Source organism: Hippichthys cyanospilos, chromosome 11 (assembly GCF_059441005.1).
Source record: "Hippichthys cyanospilos isolate Australia breed blue-spotted pipefish chromosome 11, RoL_Hcya_1.0, whole genome shotgun sequence".
Taxonomy (NCBI): Eukaryota; Metazoa; Chordata; class Actinopteri; order Syngnathiformes; family Syngnathidae; genus Hippichthys; species Hippichthys cyanospilos.
Window position 1 is genome coordinate 20,314,524 of NC_142379.1, and position 23,656 is coordinate 20,338,179.

The following is a 23,656-nucleotide window of genomic DNA, read 5'->3' on the forward strand; positions in this document are numbered from 1 at the left end:
CAATGTCACGATAGTAACGCGATGCATTTTTAGCCTTAAAGCAGGCTTGTCCAAACCCAATCCTCGAGGGCCGCCTATCCGGGATGTTTTGGAGGTTTCTGTCCTCCTACCACACCTGATTCAAATGATCAGCTCATCAGCAAGCTCAGCGGAAGCCTGACAACAAACCTGATCATTTGAATCGCCTGCATTGGATGACGGAAACATCAAAAACATGCAGGATAGGTGGCCCTCGAGGACCGGGTTTGCACATGCCTGCCTTAAAGCGTTGCACCCCACCCAAATTCGCCCAAAACACCGCAGTAGATTACAACTTCTGCACTGCTTTCCTGATCTACTCCCGTCCCAACTTCCATGGTTGCGCCGGGAGCCAATCACGTCTCGTAGGCGTGCCGAGAGCAGCACTTCAAAGTCACTAACACACGTACACATTAGGCAGACCAGAATGTTGAAATGCACACCTTTGGAAATCTGACTTTTACCTTTTTTTGCAATAAATTTCAATTTCAAGTGCAAGCTGTGGTTGTTATACTTGCTACAGGCTTAAATAAGACTTTTGGGTGCTGCTGACTGTGGCTCTCAATCCTACAGCAAAATGGATGGGAAGGGATAACAGTAAAGCTACTGGATAGGGTTTAATAATGATATACATCTAGTATGAAGACTTTTGGGTGGGGTTTGTGACGACGCTACATCGGGGTTTTCACTCATCGCGGATTGGAAGATTCCAGTCCTCGTTAACCGCAAAAAAGATCACTTTATTGTGCGTACAGAAAATTCATTTTATCTGTTGCCCCACACTAAGAGAAAAACAGAGATGGATTTGTCTTTACAATTTATTAAACCTCCATAACAAAGAGCACATTAAAGAAAACAACCAGGAGAACCTGAAAGAGAAGAAAAAAAATGGCAGGTGAGAGGAGGTTTGAGAGTACCATGCCTGGGCACTCAATTTGGTTTTAATAGTTACCTGATTATGCTTTCTCAGGTGCTGCCTCCTCATCTCCACCCTTGGTGTTACGCGTATAGATGAGCTGGGCCCTGTGCTTGGACACAAGCTTGATCATACCTGCAAGTGAATTTTAAGTTGTTACCTTCCATTTGGATGTGTAGTGTATGTAAGAGTAGGGGTCACCAACCTTTTTTAAACTGAGAGCTACTTCTTTGGTACTGAGTAATATGAACGGCTACCAGTTTATGTGAAGACACTGACCATGTTAATGATTTTTCACAATAAATAAGGAACAGCTGTAGAAAATATGTAAATCATGTGTAATACGTAATGTGACTAACACAGTGGACCCCCGGTTTAAAACGTCCCTCCCTTACGTTTTTTTCACCTAACGAAGAGGAATGCGACATTTTTTGTCCCCTCTTAACTCCACTTTTTTTCACTTTGCCACAACAACTTCTCCTCAACCACGGCAGTCAGTGTGCATGCGTGACTCTGGGAGTCGCTCCGCGCCCATACGTTTATACACGCGTCGGTGTCTACGTCACTAGAATGCTGGTCTGCTATTGGTCGGCGTCACGACTCCCTAAGATACTGGTCTGCCATTTGTTGGCGTCACAAAATCACTAAGATGCTGGTCTGCTATCGGTCGGCGTCATGGTCAAAACGTCGGCATGTTAAAGACTGGATCTCATCTGAGTGCTTAAAATGACATACCTATTTGTTGTACATTTTATTGCTTAATTCACACTTTAATTGGTTAACCAAGGGTCCCAAGATTGCTAATGATGTTAAATAGAGAAGTAAGAAGATGATTAGTATGGTAACGAAGCTGGAGATAATTAAGCAATACGAAGAAGGCTAAGCTCACTAGGGAATATGGCCATAACCAGCTCGTCACGTCACTCAAAGATAAATAGATCCTTTATGTAGTTTTTATTAAAGATGTTAATTGTATACGTATATATTATATATAAGTGGCACTTACAATAATATTTTGCTAACAATTTTTAATATGTATATCAAATTTTGATGTTTTTACCTGGGGTTTTACACACATTAGCTAATTAACATAGGTTTGGATTGCCTGCCGGTGAATTCACGTTACGATCCCAACAGCAGAATGGATTAATCCCCTAAACTCTGTACATGTTATTTTAGTATTGCTAAAATACTAAAAATTTGTAGAAAATCACTAATGTTCTATCTCTTGTGAGCTATTTGCAGGACAGGCCTGCAGGCTACTCATTTGATCTTTGGGGGCTACCTGGTGCCACGGGTACCACGTTGGTGACCCCTTACGTAGAGCACATGTCATAACCATGAGCAGTCATATCCATTGGGCGATGTTAACGCACGCAAATGTGTTTCTAGCAAACGGAAGCGCAAAGGGCCTCCAACAAAGCAGTGCCCATGCATATTTAAGTCGTAAGACACAGCCAAAAAAGTGCCATGGCAAGGTCTCAATGTTTCGATACAATATTGTGGAAAGGGAGACCGTGATCATTACCTTGAATCCAATTTTTAGTTTTAACAACTTCACACTGTTCTCGACAATGAGGGGGGTGTTCTCAATTTGAGATAAAAAAAAACAAAACAAAAACACAGGAGAGCAAGAGCTCCTATGGTTTACCAATGAGATATTCTCTCTCAAAGGGCAACCTACAGTGATACAGTCCAAGCGGAAAGCTCTTAAATTTGAAGTTCATCCACAATTCGGAGAAAGGTTGCATTTCACAACACACGAAGTTTAAACAAAAGCCATGTGTATCTCACGCAAACTAATTTGAGTGTCAGAGGATTAACCACTACCAGCAACACTCTGCAGAATGTACCCCCACGCAAAAAGATATTCGGCACCTTTACTACTATCTCAGTAGCGCTTAGTCTTTACAATAATGAGCAGAGTCAGTTTAACACTTTTCTTTAAAAAGATTAACATGACTTTGATTTCAATTTGGTCAATCTGTTTGTGCCAGGTGAAAAAAAGTGAAGCCTGCTGTCCTTGTACTAGATTGTTAGCCATCTACTGTAAATTGCACATTGTCTGCTTCATTTGTATGACAATGTTAAACAACAGCATCCGCTTTTACATATATTTTAAACAAAACTGTTTCAGTGATAACATTTGTACACCAAAACATAAAATGATTTATTTAATTGTAAAACATTTGAATTCAAGGATGACCACCAGCACTTACTCGATGATGGTTACATTTCGAAGTACCACTGTTTCAGATGTGCCTCACTGCTTGATCGTCACTTTACGGTTAAGACAAAAACATTTAATAGGTTTACCTTTAGCAAGAAGTTCCTGCAGGGCGTTCCTTGCCAGGGAGCCACGAATCTTCAGTCTCTCAGACACGACGGCAGGTGTGATGAGCTTGTAGTTGGGAACTTCTTTGTACAGCTTCTCATACGTGGCCTTGTCGAAGAGGATCAGGTTGTTGAGCTTGTCCCTCACCTTTCCCTTGGACCACTTCTGCTCAAGCACAAAAAATATATTACTTGCTGTCTGGAAAAACAGTGAAACATAACGCCGCAAGTTAGTCAATACCTTCTTCTTGGCTTTGCCTCCGGACTTGTTGACTGGGTCCTTGTCCTTCTTGGACTTTCCTGTGTCCTTTTTCTTGTCAGTCTTGGGAGGCTGAAAAGTGGGGAAGGTTGATCACATACTTGCATGTAATACCCATCGCAAACTAGAAACTAATCGCGTGTCTGCACTTGTCAAATATAAATGTACCCGATTAAACCAAGTAAGACCTGCAAAAAAAGCTACATTTGGTTACGGAAAAAAACAAAAACAATATAGCGTCAAATTATGAGCATGGCCTACTACAGATAAGCGACAGAAATGCAGCTTTGCACAACACCGGCATGGCAAGGCCTTGTTGGCGTCCACAAGAACATTAAAATGCGTAATACGTACTATTTGTGAAGTTCAAAAGCATTGACTATCTCATGTGCCAATTTATTCAGAAAAACGAGTACAAGAGTCCGTGTTTGGGGGACACCGTAGGTTTTCTTCACTCACTAGGAGTGTGGAAGCGTGGCGGAATTAGCACGTTCGCTAACGGGCGTTTGTTCATTGTTCTTGGGCGCTTGCTTCTCTTTTAATGAATGAATTTATATACTTCTCACATAGTATATTCCGGGCGTTTATTCTGCAGTATAAGTTATTGAAACCCGGGAATTCGCCCACTTTAACTTGTTTAAGTCCACGCTGGATATTCTCACCATGTTTCCTCGACAAGATGTCCGAACGAAAGGAAGTTAGCCCGTGGAAAAACCCCTTTGACAACCCGTATACGCGGAGTTGAGCCGAGAATCATGGGAATTTGAGTTCTATCAATGTGTACCCCCCCCCCCCACCCCCCACCCCTCACGTCGACCCATCCGCACACACACACACACACATAGATACACCCTGATAACATTTGAATTATTTCTAGCATACCAGTAACATTTCCCAAGAATAACTACACCAAAATTAACAGCAACGAGGAATTAAAACACAACACAAAAAGTAACCGGTTTATGTTGTGGTCACGTGACTGCTGCTGTCAGACGCCGTAAAGATGGTGATCTTCAGTGTGTATGTAGTCAACAAGGCTGGAGGTTTAATTTATCAGTATGATAACTATGTTCCTAGAGCGGAGGTCGAAAAGACGTTTAGCTACCCTTTAGATTTGGTACTCAAGCATCACGACGAGAAAGTGGTCGTGTCGTTCGGACAGAGGGACGGAATCAAAGGTAAAGGCTCAGACATTAGCACTTATTAGCATTCACGTTAGCTTACAGGCAGATTGTTTTCCAATCGAAATGTCTGAAAGGTTTTCGTAAACGTGGGTTTGAATAGTACCTACTGTACATGTCTATGTTCCAGACTTAGCCGTATGCTACTGTCATACGTCACTGAACAAAATCCTTGCGTAACACAATTGACTGTTTATTATAAATCGCGAATCGAAGTTCGCGCAGACGGTTTAGTCTAATGCGGTATGTAATTAAGTAATAGTATTGGTATTAAAAATGCTCCGCACTTAATTGACCCTGTTGCATAGTATCCTTTCAAAATGACATGCTTCAAGTTCAACATAATAACTTAACGATCCTTCTACGTTGCACAAAATAAGAAACTTTGTGCCTATATCCATGTTTTTGAGAATATTTTGAGATGTCCTCATACATGTTGAAGTAATAAAAAAGTCACAGCTATAAGGCTGCCAGAAAATCTGAAATTTTGTACACATTTGCCCACAATTTTTGTACTAGCCTAAGAAAACAGTTATTATTTGTGTACACCTCCATGGATTATCATACACGTTAACATTTCGTGCTAGACACGTGACAATAATTCTCAACTATTTTGTTTATTATGAAATAGTCCCTCATAGACCATGTACATAGGCATTTCAATTTTACCTTGACAGCAATTGCCCATTATTAGTAATTATGAAAGGCTGTTTAGAAGGCTTTAGCTACTTTAGTTACGATTTGCATTTTCAGTCTACCTAATGCTCAAAAACAGCTGGGATAGCTGCTCTCAATGACCTAAAATTTTAAATCTAGTGTTGTGCCATCACTTGGAGCAAGTACACTAAGTTTCATTCAAATCTAGTTAAACCACTGGTTGATTTGGCATGGAATGAGCAAATCAGAGAGTAATTTACAATCTTATTTATTGTAACAGCAGCTCTTATGTTAAAAACAATGGTTAACTGATGTGCTCAGTGGTCCTTTGTTAATCTGCAGATTTAGACATAGTGGTATAACATTATTTGCTTACCATTTAATATAACCAATATTTTTTCAAGACAAATATACTGTATAGCTATCACAGATCTTTTTAATCGAAAACAAAGAAGAAAAAAATCATTTTGGGACATTTAAAAAGAAATATTTACCATGATATTATTTATACTAAAATTGTAGGGTTAGACACCAAGTTTATGATATTATGCACCGTAGAATGGTCATTATGTGGGTTATTCAGCCTGAACATGGCCATTTTGAACATGGTGTCATAAAACCAGGTTTGAGAGGGGGGAAATATTTCAGACTTTTTTGACCTAAAGATGCACCAAAAAAAAAAAAAAAAAACACTCAAAAATATATTCATTTTGGCAAGAACTTTTCATTTTAAGCCTATTTCTGACACACCACACCAGAATGACAGCATTATGTTTTTTTTTTTTTTTTTTTTTCCCACAATGACTGTCTACTAGTAGGTCTATTCCCATTTTTTCCCTTCTAGTGGGCCATGCAGTGCTCTCCATCAATGGGATTGATGTGATGGGAAAGAGCACAACAGATGGGAAGGACATTCTGGAATACTTGAAAGATCCTTCCAATTATCCAGTGTCAATTCGATTCGGACGAGCCCGACTCAGCTCCAATGAGAAACTGATGCTGGCGTCTATGTTCCATTCGTAAGTCACACTCGTTCGTTATTTCTGGCCACATTCATAATTGTCTAATCCATTTGGATGTCCTTTTGTTTTCCCCAGGTTGTTTGCCATCGGATCACAGCTTTCTCCTGAGGTTGGAAGTTCAGGGATTGAAATGCTGGAAACGGATGTGTTCAAACTTCACTGTTTTCAGACACTTACAGGTGCCACAGGAAGCTTTTACCCAACCAGATAAAAAACAAACAACAAAAAAAAAACTGCCAGATTGCACACTGTCTAAACCTGAGTTTTTGTGTCTTTCTAGGAATAAAATTCATAGTGCTGGCAGACCCGCGACAGTCTGGAATTGATGCTCTCCTCAGAAAAATATACGAACTCTATGCAGATTTTGCTTTAAAGAATCCATTTTACTCTCTGGAGATGCCTATTAGGTACACAAGTACAATATAGTCTGTCAAACACAATCTGGAATATATGATGTATTGTCATTCTGTGTGGTCAAATTCGTGATGTTTGAATTTTGTATTTCCAGGTGTGAACTATTTGATCAGAACTTAAAAAGTGCACTAGAGATTGCAGAGAAGGCTGGAAATTTTGGGACTGGATCATGAAGCACTCAAGAATCAAGCACTTTTTTGGTTGGTTTATTAATTGTGATGGTTTGACTGCACTGTACATACATCTTGTTTTGTAAATACAATTAAACTCACAATAATTTGTAGCATTGGGCTTGTTTGCAAGGTAATTCATGAACACATTGAAACCGACCAATGTTATTTATTCAAGGGTGGTGTTAAAAAAAAGGCTTTGTTGTCATTATAATAATTAGCTGCTTGGGGAGACATTTGTATAGGGAGAACCTCCAAAGTTGAATATAAGTTCAATGAAACAGGGTTTAACATTGCCTGTTCAGATATTGACAGTTTCATGAAAGCAACAGTTTAAGGAAATAAGAACAACTTGGAAACCAGAATATCGAATATATATGAAATGATATACGGTTTTGGGGGAATGGTCTACTTAATGTCATACAATCCATTGTTAAGTTGTGAGAGACTAGCATTTTTTTAATTTAAAAAAACAATCCAAAGTCTGATCTTTTTACATGCTGAAAATAACATGAGTATAAAAATGTTTTTTAAAAAATCCGGTTAATACAACTTGGCATTTATCTCGTGAGGATTTGAAGACGCCTTAGTCAGACTTCTTGGACACGTGACCCATCTTTGAGCGGATGTTACGCAGCAGGAAGAAGCAGACAGCTGTGATGCCGCAGACAATCTCTGCGACCCAGAAGGCCGTTTCCCAGCCGTGGTGTTTGGCAATGGTGCTGAATGGAAGCCCCGAGAGGAACCCACCGACTGGAGAAAGTAAGAACATCTGCTTAATTTCTTATTTTCAGCTTTTCTAAGTCAAAACACTCATGTTCCGTTGTGGAGGGTTCCCAAATCTAGAATGTACAATGCTGTACAAAAGTCTTTGTGAACTTTTACGTTCGTCCATGCAATGTCATGAGAATCACAGCAAATACAACTAAAGCTTCTGATCATGGCACAGGCTGAACTTAGTACTAAGACACAGGTGTCAAACTCAAGGCCTGGGGGCCAAATCTGACCCGCCACATTACTTAATGTGGTCCATGAAAGGCTGATTTGAAAACAAGCTTCTGGTGAAAATACCAAATTTGCAAGTTGTCTTCAACTTTTAAGGAATGGGGGGGTATTTATTTTTTCCCAATCTCTATTTTTAATAGTTTTTACTGGCCTCTGATTTCAAAACTAGTTAGAAGTGTGACAAACACACCTACGATTTATTTGATTTTACATTCATACCAGCCCTTTGACAGAAACTATAACTACAATGTGGCCCGCGATGAAAATTAGTCTGACACGCCTGGTCTAAGAGCTTTGTAATTGCGCATGTTTGCTAGCTAGCAGGCAACTTCCTATAGAATTAGATGAAGAACAAACAGGCAGTGTCAATTAACTGCAGGTTGGATCGTTCCAATTGTGCCGTATTGATGCAAACTAAATAAATGCTTTTTTCGAGAATCCAAAGTGGATGGAAATATTGTTTATATGAAAGTTCCTTGCACTATTCATATTAGTGTTCAGCAGCTGTGTCTTATTTAATCACATTGATATTGTTGTTGCAAAGAAACACCAGGTCAATTGTGATCTTTTGCACAATACTTAAGTGTTCAAAAAAAAAAAAAAGTCAGGATCTACTTACTGTTTGCCATGAGGGCTACAATAGCATGTGATGTTCCACAGTAGTTGGACGGAGCACTCTCATTGGCTATAACTCCAAACAAGGCAATTGGTCCATAGGAGGAGAAACCAAAAGCAGAACCCAAAAACAGTATCCACACCTTAAAACGCACACAGTAGACATTAATTCCCATAATTGACCAGAGGTGAGCGTTGTCATCAATTACCTTCGGGCTGTCTGGAGTGACTGTGACTCTAAACAGGTACATGGACACAAACATTACTGCCATCATGAGGATCAGGACAAAGTGGCGAGGATTGCCGTATATTTTTACGCCTTGCTGTATGGAGGAAGAAGATTTGGTCTTGATAGTGGGTTTACATTGAATGTGGCAATCATAAAATAGGTTGGGTTGTGTGTGGACTGTTGACGCACTTTGGCTACAGCTTTGTCAGAGAAATAACCTGCTGCCAGGCTGCCTAAAAGACCTCCCAACTCCAAGGCGCTCATGTATGAGCTACCTATGAAGAAGAAAGCAGTCAATCAACACAGACGACACATGATAATCATGCAGTAGTCTGATGACTAAGATATTTGCTCATCCATTGTTCCCCGAAGTGTCCCCGTACAACTAGATTGTAACGTATCAATATTGCATACCCATCAGTGTAGACTGTCCCTTGTCCTGAATGAGAAACAGCTGTCCCCAGTCAGTGCAGGCTGTCTTCACCCCAAACACCACCAGATAGGACAAAGACAGGAGCCACAGGTAAGGTGAGAGCAGGAACTCGGCCAGCGTACTCTCATCACTGGAAGAACCTGAAGGCATCAAGTGGTCGGAAGACAAAATCACATGGAATGGATGTAAAATAATCAGCATGAAAGACATCACACCCTGTAACTCCATACAAGGGGCAGGCAAGGTACAAAGTCTACAAAATGATCAACCTTTAGTCACAAGAGACACATGCAGTGCAGCAACAATCATGCATGAATAAACTTGAGAGTTGACCACCCCCACCCCCCACCCCCCGCACTCCTCCCAAAAAACCTTGCTTTTACAGATGCGTTAGCATAATAACACTGTTCCCGCATCAGCATAAAGTTGTCTGACCTTCGAGTGCTCGCTGTGTGTGAAGCAAGTGTTTTCAAATATATATACTCACTTCCTTTGCTCTTCTTGGCTGTCACTTCAATGTTAGGTAGCCCTACGTCCTTGGGTTCGTTCTTAATGACCAACAGGCATACAAAGGAGAGCACCACACAGAGCAGGCCGGACATGCACAAGATGGTCCTCCAGCTGTAACTCTGGGCCAGCACTGTGGCGATAATAGGGCCCAAGCTACCGGCCAGATTCATGCTGCATGACAGGATTGCCCACCATGTTCCGAACTGAGAGGGTTCGAACCACTAGGAGGTAAAAGAAATGCTGTCAGTGACATTCCTGTGAGGGACACAATGGATGAAATCATCGCAACGTGTTCACACAGCCTTTTAAGGTGGACATTTTCCTGTACATTTTGCAATGTTAAGGGAACGAGGCATAAAAAAGCTTGGCAAATGCTAGTCTGTCATTTCTGCTTTGAAAATATATTCTTTGTATTCCATCTTCCACTTAAAGCCATTGCAATACATTGCAAAATTGTTAGGTTTCCAGGGTATGAATTGATGTTCTTTACAGTACATTTTAACCCTTTCACTCCCATTGGGACAATGCATCCCACAACTACAGTATTGACAGTATTGGGTATAGGAATCGTAGCAATACGATGAAATGGCATCTTCATTACCCACCTATCTACACATTATGATGGCACTTAGCAACATTACCAAACATAATAATTCAGTACTAGGCCGACCGTCAACAGGTAGGCTGTGTTGTTCTCAATTAACCATCTAGTACTGTGGAAATATATTGATAAAATGTGCTGTATGTGTGTTACTACAGATTACACTGATTACTAGGTATTGTAGGCCTTTGGTGATCATTTTCACTTCTCTGCCATGTTTTTTGTAAAAGTATTGTGGTCTTTGGGATATACAGTCTCAATGGTATTTCTTGGTGGAAACGGAAGTAGGAATTTCTTAATTGATTTTCCAAGACTAATAAACAATATGTGCCATGGGTTTTAATTAATTTGGAGAATTAACAGCCCAGTCTGATGAGAGCCAACAGAATAACAGCTTCTAAAATAAAGTCAATATTAATTTAATAAAAACAAATTCAGAAGAAAAAACTTGGATATTGGGTTTGCAGTTGGCAACGCTGGATAGCACTGTACCATATCTGAGCTTTTTCTAAGAATTTCGTCCTTTCTTGGCCACCAAAACACACACATCTTCAATATGATGCACTGCAAACTCCAGCTACTATAATAGTCATCATAATTTAAACCACAAAAATAAGAGTATCACTGTATAGCTCTTTGACTAATTAATCTCAGTAAACTACATGTGTATATTTATGATGTGATTGATGAGACTTCTAGATGGAAATACTGTATAAAGGGAAAAACTGAAGGTTCAATGATGCAGCAGTAATACAGTACAAGAGTAGTACACGTTCGTGAGCGCTTTACCTTGCGCAGCACCCTGCCACAAGGTGGCCAGCCAAGACCCTGGCCCAAGCCATTGAGGAACCACAGGGCAGAGAAAATGGCCACCGTGGATGACCAGGAAAAAAGCACATTGATGCCTCCCACCACAAACAAGCCAATGGAGAATAGCCAGCGGGCACTGATCTGATCCGAAAGCACTCCACTGATGAACTTACTGATTGCATAGGCCAAAGACTGACTGCTGGTTATCATGCCTGAGCAAATAAAACACACAAACGACACAAGGTTGTCATACATGAACATAACATGGCAGCCATGGCTCAAGATTTAGGAATAAATCAAATGTGACGAGATCAAGCATACCAAGATCATCCTTGTCCAGTTCAATTTCCTGCATCAATGAAGGCATCACAAAAGAGAATGTCTTTCTGTTAAAGTAGTAAAGCGTGTAGCCAACAAACATGGCCAAAAATATTGTACCCCGATAGTAGCCATAATTTGCTCTACCCATAATTGCAGATGCAAAAAAAAAAGAAAGAAAGAAAAAAAAGTGCTTTAAAATGTGTTTCAGAGAGGAGATCTGCAGACAGTCCCTGTCAGTGAACTTTGCTTCAGAATCTGCAACAGCAGCAGCTGCTGCTGCTGCTTACAACTACGGGCTGTTTGTAATCTGTAGAAGTTAATGGTCAACTTCCAACCACCACAAATGATTTAATCTGGCCTCTCAATGGGTGCTACAGGTCAGGTATGTTGTCTGTCAAAAGAATGTAATCCTGAAAAAAAGAAGAAAAAAAACGACTTGCGCTGTTAAATAAAAATATCCTAATTTAGCAATAACCTTGATAGGTGTGTTCCTGTTTGCTCAACAAGGGGCTGTTATGAACCCTTGTACTAATGCAGTTAATAATTTACTGCCCCTTGTTTTGCTTTCTAGTACCACAAAGCAAAATAATTGAAAACATGAGGCTACGTTTGACAGGATGTTTTACCCGCTACGGACATATTACTGTGCATCGATTTGATCTACGTATTTTGCGAATGAACTATCATTGTAACGGCGTTTCCGCATCACGTGAGCCAATCAGCGCCGTTTCTTTGTTAACGTTCTCTAAGGTGTGATTGCAATTGGGCAACTTTTACCGCTAAACGCCCGGAATCAGGTCGAGCAAATATCATTTTTTTCGTAACGTAAAAGACCACATGCATTTTAAGGCAACGTCTATACTGAAAAACACGTTGTTAGTAATTAATTGCACCCGGTAACGTTTGCTCGCTTGCACCAGGTTACAAAGTTATAATAGCAAACTAACAGCGAACGTTCTTGCCCTTCCGAAGGCAATGATACTGCGTGTAAAAAATAACGCCAAAAGCTCATGCTTTCGTTTATAACATTCGGTTTACTCATCCGTCCGTTTTCACTTTTCCTGGAAGACCCGCCTTCTTCAAGTTTTTTTTCTTTGTTTTGGTATTTTTGGGAGGCCCAACTAGTGCTCAAGTACAGGAGCGCCCTCTATAAATTCTGTGTCAAAACGCGGCACAAATCAGGAATACTTGCCTGCACTTGCACTCAAAAACGAGAGAATGAAAAGAAAAAAACGACATATGACGTACCAATGGGAATGTTTTCAGTTTTTAATTTCTTTCTTTAGAAATAAGTGAAAAAAATCCAATTGGTACCAGCTTTTACGTGCGCGTGTTTCTATAGCAACAGGACAACATTACCAGAGACACGCGCCCCAGGCAGCTTTGTGGGGAAACTTTACTGTCATTTTTTTTTTTTCAAATTTAGTTTAGTTTTAGAGCAACTTTTTAAACTAAAAAAATATTTTCCTCTCTCAGCAACATTGAAGAAGACATGGTATGGTTTGTACAAACTTTGCTTATTGCTGTTTTTTGTTTGTTTGTTTTGTTTTGTTTGTTTGATTGTTGGCTCATTCCAGAATTGGAGGACATTTTATGTCCCACCCATCCCATTTTAAATAATCCACATACAAAATACTGAAACATGCAATTTCTGACTAAATGTACTTATTCCGAAACCAAATTGAAAAAAAAAACTAAGAGAAAATAGTGCTTGGAAATAGTTCTGAAAATACTAAATAAGTCTGGAGTAACCCCTAAAATTACATTTTTCTTATCCCATACGCTGTAATGACCTGAGTGAATCTCAAATCGTTCAACTGGAATTAAAATTTCATTTTTTGTATTATTTTTTTCATTGCTTTGCCTTGCAACTGTGGAACCATTTTTTTTTTTTAGTAAACAGAACATTTGAAAAAATAATTATTATACATGGAATGTGCGACCCACAACATGCATGCAACGTTGTAACCATAACCTTTTTACCATGGTAGAAGAAAAAGAAAGCAGTGAATCACATGAAACACTGGACTTGACATCAACAGTTTTCTAAAAGAATGCCTAGAGCAAAAGTATTTCTTCACTTCTATTTTTCAAATTCTTATAAAATAATGAGCCTTACTTGAATGTCTCACTTTACTTCATGCAACCCTGTTATGCATATTATCAGAATAAGACAATGATTAAAACATTTTTTTTCTTTCTTATTTACATAAATAAGATTGTCCTCTTGGCCAACAATAACAGCTAGCTAAACAGCTAGTTTCCACTCTTGAAGAAAGCTAAGATTAGTGCAGATTTCCAACCCTGTGACCTGCAACAGGATTGACTCAGGCTTTAGAAACTATTATTTGTAATTTCATTAAAACATTTACATGATCTGAGATATAATCAAGTCTATGATAGTTTATTACGTGTTATTGAGGAATATGTAGCAGAAAATCGGAAAAGTGAAGATTTATTTTTCAAGAATTTTGGAGCCCAAATGTCTCGAATTCTGGAATGACTTTGTTGCTGTGCTTTTCATTCAGCTAGTGTAATTTGTTTAGCAATTTGTTCACAAAAAGACAAGGTGGAGTGCCGGTGGAAGGTGGGTGGTATGAATGTCTTTTAGATGGAATGAAAAAAAAACATGAAAGGTAAAATTATTTTGTTGTTTTAAATATGTTTTATGTGGCAATCACAGTACCTGTCAAGATCAACAAAATACATACTGTATTAGATGTGTATGTTTTTAAATAAAAATAGCATTTTTTTACACAAGAAAATAGAAAAAAAAAACAACTTCATGAGTTGTTAGTGTCAATACATTAAAAAAAGGTATACTTTTCAGAGTGAGACCTCTTCCATTTCAACTTTGACAAGACAATATCGTTACCGCACGAGAGCCCCTTCCTCCCAGGCGGATGAAAGTTTGTTTGGAAAGAACAAACAGGTGAATTAAACGGGTTTACTTAATGCATATGTTCAAGAGTCAGGTGAGCACACGTGCTTTTGTTGTTTAGAAGTCATCACATTTGGCCTCAAAAGTAAAGGACATACCAGTGCAGAAGAAGATGGGCAAGACTATTCAAATTGTCACCAAAGACCTTGTACGTAATCTCAGGTAGGAAATCTATTTTTTTTTTCATGTCTGTGATTGGTTGGCAACAAGCCCAGGGTGTGTCTCACTTACTCACCCAAAGTCAGCTGATATAGGCACCAGCAAGCCTGCGGCCCTTGTGAGGATAAGCGGCTATATCGACAAATATCGACATATCGATGGATGGATGTTTGTTTGTCGATATGTGCTCTGCAATTGGATTGCGACCATGCCTCGCTCCCAAAATCAGATGGGAAAGGCTTCATCTTACCTGCGACCCAAACGAAGACAAGATTATAGAAAAGATTTGGAAAGATTACATTTTGTATTTATATACTACGAGAATAGCTGACGCAATGAATTTTCCATTGGCGACAATGTTTATTATCCAGAGGTGGGCGACTTACATTTTTTTGCTGTTCCGACATTCGTCAAAGCCTGCCCCCTTTTCGCCATCGTCGGTCCGTCATTTTTTCAAGCCAGACAAAATTCCATCGGTCCGTCTGTGTATTTTTGCCCACCCTTCCACCACCACAAGTGGGCAACATTTGACAAATTTCTCTATGGTCCGTCATTCATCAGGCGCTGTCTACTTCTGTCTCCGCTCATACTAATTCTTTTTTCAGCTTTAGTACTTACACAAAGTTAACACCATGTCCATGGTTCTACAGTATACATACAGTATATATACACTGCAATTGAAACACAACAGAGTAATTTAAGAGTAAGCTGAGGGGTTTAACCCTAGACCATATTAAACCATCATGTTTAACACAGGGAATGAGAGTGCAATTAGTAATCGTGTCCACTGAATGGTATTATCATGCTTTACATGACACTCAAAATGAGGATGTCGGTTCTCATTTATAACTGCCGACAACTATAGAAGACGGTTTCATTAAAGGGATAGTGTGTAAGATTTAGACTGTTTTTCATTACGGCCAGCAGGAGGTGCTGCAGGTGCTGCATTTACCATTGCAGGAGCTGCATTTACCATTATCATTGGCTATAACAAACACGCGAAAAGTTTTCTCTTTCCTGGGGAGGCTGGCAAAATATATTTGAGAAGCACTGCTCCACTGCTTGGTGGTGCTGTAAAGTGACAATTACTATTAGATTATCATGCAAGTCAGTTCAACAATATTTACGTCAGCAATAAGGGGCATGGTGGACTGATGGATATCTGACGGACGTCTGACGTAATGTCTATCCTGACGATTGCAACGATGGATGAAAACGACAAATTCCAAACATTTTTGATTCATCTTTTTTTTTTTAGCAGTTCCGTCATTTGTCGGTATGTCAGCAAAACTGGCGTCCGCGATGGACTGACAGACAGCCAGTCAATGTCAATGTTGACGAAAAGCTCACCTCTGTTATTATCTAAAAGAAAATTATATTCCTGTGCGGCTAGGGTTCCAAGCATAGATCCTTCTGGACAGTCTATAATTCTGCCATCAGCTGACTTTGAGCGGATCACCTCCAGATCCAAGATTCTATCCAAGGAGGAGAAGGAGGTCTTATGGGAGGTGCACCAGAATAGGAAAGAGACTGAAATGGTATGTTAACTTGCTTATTTTACCTTAAACTGCTTTCACAGTTGTGTACTTGATCCTAGCGGGCAGCTGAGGAAAGGAAGCGGCAGATGATGGAGGCCGACATACGCCGTCGGGAGACACAGGCTGCGAGTGAAGTGGAGCTGGAGGCCCACGAACGAGCGCTGCATTTTCTGGAGCGAGCCAATGCCCTGAGATTGGAGCAGGAGGAGGAGATTCAACAACTCAACAAGGTATTGTAAGTCATCTATTTGGTGGTGATGGTGGAGTTGAGTTTATCTCACCCATCATTTCAATGTGGTCACAAGTGATAGATTGCCCCTACTGACTGAGGTACATTATTTGTTGTTTGTGTTGTTTATTATTACATTGCTGTAACTTGTCAAAAAGAACAGAAAGAAATGAAAAAGAAAGCAAGTCAGGAAGAGACAACTGTATTTTCCCTGTATGGATTTTACCAATGAATCGTTTGTGCCTACTGTACATTAACGAACACAGTCGGGAGTACAGTAGTGCATTATAAAAGTATGTAGCTACAGTACTGTATGTAATCACTGTCTTGCTTTACTTTTTGCTGTAAGTAAATTAAGGCATTACACACGAAAAACTAGTGATATTTTACTCGGTACAAATGACAGTAAAGCGCGTTACAGTGCATTATAATATATCCCCCCCCCCCCCCCCCCCCCCAAAAAAAAAAACGGCTCCTAAATCCTTTAAATTTGTAATATTAATTGAAGTACAGTAGTTGATAACATGAATGCAGTTCATTTGGTTGCCTTGAGATGACGCTGGTGTATTGTTTGTATTCAGAGAACGTTGTCGTTTGATTTTTTACGTTTATATTTTACATTTTCAGCGATCTATTTACAAGTCCTGGGGAGCAACCGTGTTTATTTTGAGCATGTGAGTTTCCTTAAGTTTAGTTTAAGAGTCGTTCCACTTGTAATGTGTGCAAATGCCAAATCCTTATATCCGGTCATGTTGTGAGAGTAATTCAAAAGTAATAAAATAGTAGTGCAACGCCTTACATTCAAAATACAGTATTAATATAATGTAAGTAATTACTTTGGAATGACAGTACTAAATAATGCGTTACAGTTTTGAAGTAACTTGCCCAACACTGTTAATGAAAGCATTTAAAACAACACTAGAATAATTTAAGATTGAATAAGCGCTGATTCTCAAAGTTTGATACTTCCTCTAATCGTAAGCTATGTGAAAGAATCACTTAATTACAGTAAAGTATCAATCTGTGATTAGGATATGTTACACTGGTTTAAAATGTTTTTGATTCTAATACAATTAATTAGTAATATATCTTTACTTTTTAAATATCGTGCACTTCATTTTATCTTAGAACGGTTTGTTTTCAAGCATTTTCTTTAACTAGATTTTTTTTCTAAATTCAACTTTTACTTTCAATGCAAATTAATTGAGTCATTATTTAAATGGCCTTTTATTTAATTCAAATTCATGTGTAACTGTATAATGATATAGGGAATTACAACTTATTTTTTAGAAATAAAAATGTCTCCTTTTAAATGGACACTGAGGCCTATTTTGCTGTTTCATGGTGATGTTGCTTGGAGAGCAAAACCTTTTTTGAGCGGGTACTTCCAAGAAGTTTGAACGCCTGACAGTAAAACCATCAGATGACTTCCATGTCTGGGGGCTCCTCAGGCAATACTTGGTGCTGAGTGCCAAGCCATACGTGACGCTCAAATCCAGGAGAAGAAGCAGATCCAGTCAGAGATGCTGGAGGAGGAGAAGCGTTTGGATGCCATCATGGAAGCTGAACGCCGCAGACTTCTGGACAAGATGGAGCAGATTGATGAAATGCATAAGCAAGAAAGAATCAGGTGATCACTCAGCTCCAAACCATCACCGTTGTCATCCTGAAGGCACCAGGATTTTCAGGAGTGTGTGTTGTGCATGTTTTTCAGTGGGAAACAACAAATTTTTGAGCAGATCCAGCAGCGTCTGGAGGAGAAGCTGGTAAAAGAAGAGCTAAAAGAACAAGAGAAACGTCAAACTAGAGAGAAGCAGGCCCGGATGAACATGGAGGACCTCATGGTAACTAAAAAAATAATGATCAGTCAAATATACAGCTGAGTTTTACTGCTGTTTTGTTCCAGGCTCTGAAGAAAAAGAGGGAGGAACAACAGCGTCTGCACCAGGAGGTCATGCGCATCAATGCTGAGACGCTGAGGGCACAGGAGCTGAAGAGACAAGAGCAGAAGCAGGAGGACACGAGAGAAATGGAATACATAAAAAACAAACTGGTCAGACGTGCATCCCTACGACGCTGTGGCAAATACTTTTGTATGGCTCTTTTGTTGACTGGGTTCTTGAACAGAGGCGATTCCAGGATCAGAATTCTGAAACTTTTAGCGCATCAGCATCAGAGTAAAGGACCTCAGAGCAGGACTGCCTCGCTCAATAACAGTGTTGGGCACGTGACTTCAAAACTGTAATGCATTTTATATTGCTTATTAGTGTCATAACAGATTAATTAGTTACGTTATAATATTACTGTATTTAGAATGTAAGGTATTACACTGCCATTGCATTACTCTCACCAACATAATTGGAAATATGGATTTGCCATTCTAAATGTAGCTCATTATGCTCATTACACATCCATTGGAATGACCTTAAACTAAACTTAAGTACATTTACCTGCTCAAAATGATCGCCAAATCAATATTATTGCTTCCTTGGACTTGTAAAAGATGCCTAGATTGCTGGAAATGTAAAATAAAATCGTACAAATAAGACCTAAACAAAGTTCTCTGCATAGCGACAATACACCCGTGCCATCTCAAGGCAACTGCTTCAATTAGTATTATAAATTTAAAGGCGCGTTTTTTTGGGTTCTTTATAATATAATGTTTTTTATGTATTCCATTTCTCTTGTGTCCACACCCCAAAAACATGCATGGCAGGTGAATTGGACATACTAAATTGTCCTTAGGTGTGATTGGGCGTGTGAATGGTTGTTCGTCTCTGTGTGCCCTGCAACTGGCTGGCAACCAGTTCAGGGTGTCCCCGCCTACTGCCCGAAGCCAGCTGAGATAGGCTCCGGCGACCCCTGTGGGGATAAGTGGCTATAGAAAATGGATGGATGGATGGATAATATAATGGATTGGAACATGCGTTACTGTCATTTGTACTGAGTAAAATATGAATTGTTTTTTGTGTGTAATGCCTTGCACTACCATGTTATAGCAAAAAGTAATGCATTACAGCACAGGTGTGAACTCAAGGCCTGGGATCCAAATCTGGCCTGCCGCATCATTTTATGTGGCCCGTGAAATGCTGATTTGATTCCACGTTTCTGGTTAAAATGCCAAAGTTGCAAGATGTCTTCAACTTTTAAAAATTTTCGGAAAAAAAAAACATTTTCTTCCCAATCTTTCTTTGGAACAGTTTTTACTGACCTCTGATCTTAAAACTAGTTAAGTGAGTGACGAACCTGAAAAAGTATTTGCCTTTACAGTTATTACGGCTCTCTGACAGAAATTATGATTACAATGTGGCCCATGATAAAAGTGAGTTTGACACCCCTGCATTATAGTAATTACATTACTTTTCTAACATTACTTTACTCTTAAGTTTTCTACCATTACTTTTCTAATTACTCCCAACCCTTGTTTACAAAAACGTGTTCTGGTGTTCATTTTGTAGAATCTTCAATATTATGCAGTGGTGGCCCGTCAGGGCCAGCAAAGCCTTCTCCGCTGGCCTCACATATCCTGACATTAACATTACTATAATAGACTATAAAAAGGTATAATAACTATAATGAAAGTCAATTTCATTTTAAATTCATTTTTACTAAATGTACTTTAGACCCCCATGTTAGAGCGTCCCTGGCTTACGTTTTTTCATGTTGCGATGTGAAATAATGAGTTGTCTCATCCCCCCTTTACGGTATTTTACCGGCTTTGCGACAAAAACAACTGTCATGACCCCAGGGGGTTGGGTGTATTTGTGTTTTTTTTTCTCCATCTGCAGGCGGTTTGAGGTAATTGTACTTCTCTTCTGTTGCCATCACATGACCGAGATGCTGGTCCGCTATTGGTCGGCCTTTTTTTTTATCTTTAAAATTATTCTCCATATTCTGTTCTTTTCGTGTTATATCCATTTGGTTACGCTGCTCCTTGTGTTGTTAAGTATTAGAATTCTGCTAACTTGTGTCGCCAGGCTGTATGCAATCTCTTAATAGACAGCTGTAAGAGCAAATCGAGTAATAAGATCGCCATCTAGAGGCCTCGTGTTGAACGTGACGTGAGTGCATGCTCACTGCAGGAAGGCGGTGCAATGTTCAACAAGCAAGCTACACGGTGTTGGCTTTGCCTGATTGCTTTAGAGGTGTAGCATAGCTATTAGCTAACCTGTTCCAACTTGGCCATATTTCTGACTGGGCTACCAGGGGCGTGAGCTAACCCTGGCAAATAGTTCCGCCAGGAATGCCTTTTGTTTGCAAAGGATCGATTTCGTGTTTTTGGAGCGACACTGGATTTGCAAATTTCAATTGTTTCACCAAGGCAGCAACAAGACACCAAAGCACGGCTGGACACATGTGTGACGGTGCTTTTAAAATTTCTTGGGATACCTGAGTGAATATACAGTATTGTACATCTCAGTTCCAATATAAAGAGAACTCCTCAATGCGTTACGGTGCTTTTAAAAAACTTCTGGGAACACTTGAGTGGATACACTGTACATCTCAGTGCAAAGAGAAAAAGAGCATGAAGTGGTCTAGAAAAATCGGGAGATATTAAAAGGACTGATCGATTGTGTTTTAGTTTTTCTTTATTTCTTGTTTCATTTTTAATATGTTTGTGTTATTTTATTTAGTTCACATTCAATTAATAGTAAAGAAATAAAATGGTTCTTCTTATATTAAACTGCGATTTGTAATTTGAACTCCATAAAATTTTGTGGATGTTTATTAAAATTTTTTTTTTTTTTTCCAAGTTTTGACAGCATAATGTATAATGACAAGTTTTAATGGCTTATGTGGGTTTATTGAGGTTTAAAAGCTCTGGAAAATAGCCTGTGTAGCCCAGTAATGTGTACGTGTGCTCATGAGGGCTATTTATTCGAGAGTCTGACATCACAGAAGGCGTACGCGTGAAAGTCACGGCCCGCCACTCATATTATTCAAATGCCAATGTGCTTAATACAACTCATTGCCAGTGACTAATGAAAAGAATGAAACATTTTGAACTGTAAACTTGGTGCTTAACGAGAAGGCTAACATAAAAAGAGAACTTTCTCATTGAACAACAGTTCGATATAATCATCTGTTGGTGAATGAAACTGGAATTTGCAATAACTTGTCAACTACCTGTTAACATGAAAGTGCTCACATTAATATTTAAAGCAATGCACAATTAATAACGCTAATACATTTTAAGATGTATGTATTTATTTATTTATTTTTGGTTCCACAAATCTTTGTATTGAAGGCCCTTGGAAAATTTTCTTTCGAAAAGGGGTCTCCAAAAAGTTTGAGAACCCCTGCTTTAGTGTACTGTATGAACTGTACTGCCTTTTACTGTACCCCGAAGTCAGTGGAGGTGGGACCGCGGCTCCCCAGTGACAGAATGAGGACATAGTGACAGAATGAACACGGGCTCTACCCAAAATGGATAGATAGCTGGTTGGGGTTTTTTTTAACTTCCATATCTCCCACAGCAAAGAGAAGCCGAGTACGAAGCAGAACAAAAGAGAATGAAAAGGGAGAAGGAGTTGGAGATCGCCAGGCTGAGAGCTCAGCAGGAGAGAGCCCGAGACCACAAGGCTGATCAGGTCAGGAAGGACAACTTCTCAAACATTTGAACTCTTTCAGTGCTTTAGATAATAATTTTCATAATGCAAAATACTTGGGTTGTGTGCAAGTGACAACAATTCTTATTACCTGTGTTTTCTTTTTCTTTTTTTTATGAATGGATAGATGACACTCGCCACCAACACTCCCCTGAATATTATGCCAGTCGAACACTGTTGTAATGTGGTTGTATACATATGCAAACTGTTATTTTGCCATCAAAAACACATCTTCACTCTATTATCAACGGGAAGGACTCTCAAGATGTTTCAGATGCTACAAAAAAAATGTTTCGTGTCAAAGACACTGTTGTGCAGAAAACACATCTTTTCACAAAAAAAGCAAATTTTCTGCTTTTGTCCAAAAGAGCTTGGAATCACTCAAATGACCTATTTGCAAACAGTAATTACTAAAGAACGGAATAATGTAGAATCTTACTTTCTTTTTTTTTCGGTAAAGAATGGAGTCCAATCTTTCATATGGTACCACCAATGCCTACATAGTCATATAATATCAGCCAGGGACCTCAAGTCTGTCTTGAATTGTTTCTGGATGCATTTGGAAGGATGAGCTCCATGCCAAGAGGAACCAAGAGATTGCTGACAGAGAATGGAGGAGGAAGGAGAAGGAGTCCGCCGCCAAGAAGGCCAAGGAGGAGGCCATGCTTCGAGCTGCTCACCTAGAGCAGATCCAACGTAAAGAACGGCTCCTGTCCATAGAGGCCGGCCGAGAGAAGGCTGAGTTTGAGAGGGTTTTAAAGTGCGAGAAGACAGTGTCACCCGTCATCATTTCTCTTCCTGTCTCGCTAACTTTGCCTCGTGCCACTTTTAGGGTTCAACAAGAGGCGAGCGTCAGACAAAAGGAGGAGGATGAAAAGCAGCGTCAGAAAGCACTCCACCACGCCCAGGCAATTAGAAAGCAGATGAAGGAGGTGGAGCAGGCCAACTTGGCCAAGCGCAAAGAGACCTTAAAGGAGGCAGAGAAACTGAGCGAGGAGGCCCGCCAGCGACGCATGCGCATCAGTGACATCAAAGAGAAGAAGCTGAAGGAGCTCAAGTATGCACAGGTGGCCCATGCATACAACTCAGTATGCCGTTCGTGTAAATTCAATATATTTTTGTTCATGTGCAGGGCAACAGGGCTCAGTGAGAAATACTGCAGTGAAGTGGAAAAAAAGGTGTGGACGCATTGATTCACTGTGATGCCGTCTACTCAGCACCAATAAAAACCCCTAAAATGATCGAAAAAATAATCATGGAACTATTTTGAGCGTATGGTGTCTGGTAGTCAAAATAAATTGATTCGTTTATTTCTTGTATCTTGTGTTCATATCAAATACAAATGCAGGTTTGTACAAGACAATGCAAAGTATCGCATATGTTTGTTTTATAAAAACATTCAACTAAACATTTGGATCCCAGTAATGACTTACCTTTGGCGGTTGAATAAACTCACCATTCAGCGGAGTCTGTGTATTCTGCCCAACCTTCGCCAACAACAGAGGGCGACATTTGACTTGGTAACCTGTTCTGTCATTCGTCAGGTGCTGTTCTGCACTCATGCTAATTATTTTTTCTGTTTTTGTACGTACAGTTAAAATTAATACCACGTCTGTGGTTCTACAGTTACACTGCTATTGAAACGCAACACACTAATGTAAGTGTATCTTGCAGTTCCTGTCCAT

The 23,656-nt window shown here is 39.6% G+C and overlaps 4 protein-coding genes and 1 long non-coding RNA gene across 6 annotated transcripts; 2 read left to right on the forward strand and 3 right to left on the reverse strand.

Annotated features, from left to right (window-relative positions):
- Nucleotides 1-822: 822 nt before the first annotated feature.
- rps25 (ribosomal protein S25) lies at nucleotides 823-4,278 on the reverse strand. The gene is made up of 5 exons (XM_088426765.1): nucleotides 4,190-4,278; nucleotides 3,510-3,599; nucleotides 3,251-3,434; nucleotides 971-1,069; nucleotides 823-887 (listed from the first exon to the last, which is right to left on the reverse strand). The coding sequence occupies exons 1-4, from the start codon at nucleotides 4,190-4,192 to the stop codon at nucleotides 975-977; spliced, it is 372 nt and encodes a 123-aa protein (XP_088282891.1). The 5' UTR covers nucleotides 4,193-4,278; the 3' UTR covers nucleotides 823-887; nucleotides 971-974.
- Nucleotides 4,279-4,364: 86 nt separating this feature from the next.
- trappc4 (trafficking protein particle complex subunit 4) lies at nucleotides 4,365-7,084 on the forward strand. Its single transcript, XM_088428223.1, has 5 exons — nucleotides 4,365-4,705; nucleotides 6,210-6,384; nucleotides 6,463-6,566; nucleotides 6,668-6,794; nucleotides 6,896-7,084. Exons 1-5 carry the CDS (start codon nucleotides 4,531-4,533, stop codon nucleotides 6,972-6,974), a joined length of 660 nt encoding a protein of 219 aa, XP_088284349.1. The 5' UTR covers nucleotides 4,365-4,530; the 3' UTR covers nucleotides 6,975-7,084.
- slc37a4a (solute carrier family 37 member 4a) lies at nucleotides 6,992-12,587 on the reverse strand. 2 transcript variants are annotated; one of them, XM_088428222.1, is made up of 8 exons: nucleotides 11,496-12,585; nucleotides 11,154-11,386; nucleotides 9,741-9,984; nucleotides 9,235-9,393; nucleotides 9,010-9,095; nucleotides 8,801-8,914; nucleotides 8,596-8,734; nucleotides 6,992-7,724 (listed from the first exon to the last, which is right to left on the reverse strand). In XM_088428222.1, the coding sequence occupies exons 1-8, from the start codon at nucleotides 11,641-11,643 to the stop codon at nucleotides 7,558-7,560; spliced, it is 1,290 nt and encodes a 429-aa protein (XP_088284348.1). In that variant the 5' UTR covers nucleotides 11,644-12,585; the 3' UTR covers nucleotides 6,992-7,557. The 2 variants fall into 2 exon arrangements, with proteins under 2 accessions (XP_088284348.1, XP_088284347.1); XM_088428221.1 differs by having other exon boundaries at nucleotides 8,596-8,914; nucleotides 11,496-12,587.
- Nucleotides 12,558-23,281, forward strand: cfap45 (cilia and flagella associated protein 45). The gene is made up of 12 exons (XM_088428220.1): nucleotides 12,558-12,990; nucleotides 14,326-14,427; nucleotides 14,498-14,598; nucleotides 15,989-16,133; nucleotides 16,193-16,363; nucleotides 17,814-17,992; nucleotides 18,077-18,206; nucleotides 18,269-18,415; nucleotides 21,840-21,953; nucleotides 22,538-22,731; nucleotides 22,804-23,028; nucleotides 23,104-23,281. Exons 1-12 carry the CDS (start codon nucleotides 12,988-12,990, stop codon nucleotides 23,162-23,164), a joined length of 1,572 nt encoding a protein of 523 aa, XP_088284346.1. The 5' UTR covers nucleotides 12,558-12,987; the 3' UTR covers nucleotides 23,165-23,281.
- LOC148416301 (uncharacterized) lies at nucleotides 14,311-17,934 on the reverse strand. The gene is made up of 3 exons (XR_015867280.1): nucleotides 17,731-17,934; nucleotides 16,157-16,321; nucleotides 14,311-16,070 (listed from the first exon to the last, which is right to left on the reverse strand). It is a non-coding gene; the product is annotated as an uncharacterized LOC148416301 (long non-coding RNA).
- Nucleotides 23,282-23,656: the final 375 nt, after the last annotated feature.

What these genes read in the sequence shown, in the direction of transcription:
- rps25 (XM_088426765.1), bottom strand. An exon ending in GAGGCAAAGCCAAGAAGAAG is followed by an intron (nt 3,435 to 3,509) that starts GTATTGACTAAC and finishes GTGCTTGAGCAG; the next exon opens with AAGTGGTCCAAGGGAAAGGT. An exon ending in GCAGGAACTTCTTGCTAAAG is followed by an intron (nt 1,070 to 3,250) that starts GTAAACCTATTA and finishes ATTCACTTGCAG; the next exon opens with GTATGATCAAGCTTGTGTCC.
- trappc4 (XM_088428223.1), top strand. Translation starts at nt 4,531, where the DNA reads ATGGTGATCTTCAGTGTGTATGTAGTCAACAAGGCTGGAGGTTTAATT. An exon ending in CTGGCGTCTATGTTCCATTC is followed by an intron (nt 6,385 to 6,462) that starts GTAAGTCACACT and finishes TGTTTTCCCCAG; the next exon opens with GTTGTTTGCCATCGGATCAC. An exon ending in CTGTTTTCAGACACTTACAG is followed by an intron (nt 6,567 to 6,667) that starts GTGCCACAGGAA and finishes GTGTCTTTCTAG; the next exon opens with GAATAAAATTCATAGTGCTG.
- slc37a4a (XM_088428221.1), bottom strand. Translation starts at nt 11,643, where the DNA reads ATGGGTAGAGCAAATTATGGCTACTATCGGGGTACAATATTTTTGGCC. An exon ending in CTGACAAAGCTGTAGCCAAA is followed by an intron (nt 8,915 to 9,009) that starts GTGCGTCAACAG and finishes TCCTCCATACAG; the next exon opens with CAAGGCGTAAAAATATACGG. An exon ending in TGTAGCCCTCATGGCAAACA is followed by an intron (nt 7,725 to 8,595) that starts GTAAGTAGATCC and finishes TACTTTCTCCAG; the next exon opens with TCGGTGGGTTCCTCTCGGGG.
- cfap45 (XM_088428220.1), top strand. An exon ending in CATAAGCAAGAAAGAATCAG is followed by an intron (nt 17,993 to 18,076) that starts GTGATCACTCAG and finishes CATGTTTTTCAG; the next exon opens with TGGGAAACAACAAATTTTTG. An exon ending in GAGACCACAAGGCTGATCAG is followed by an intron (nt 21,954 to 22,537) that starts GTCAGGAAGGAC and finishes TGCATTTGGAAG; the next exon opens with GATGAGCTCCATGCCAAGAG.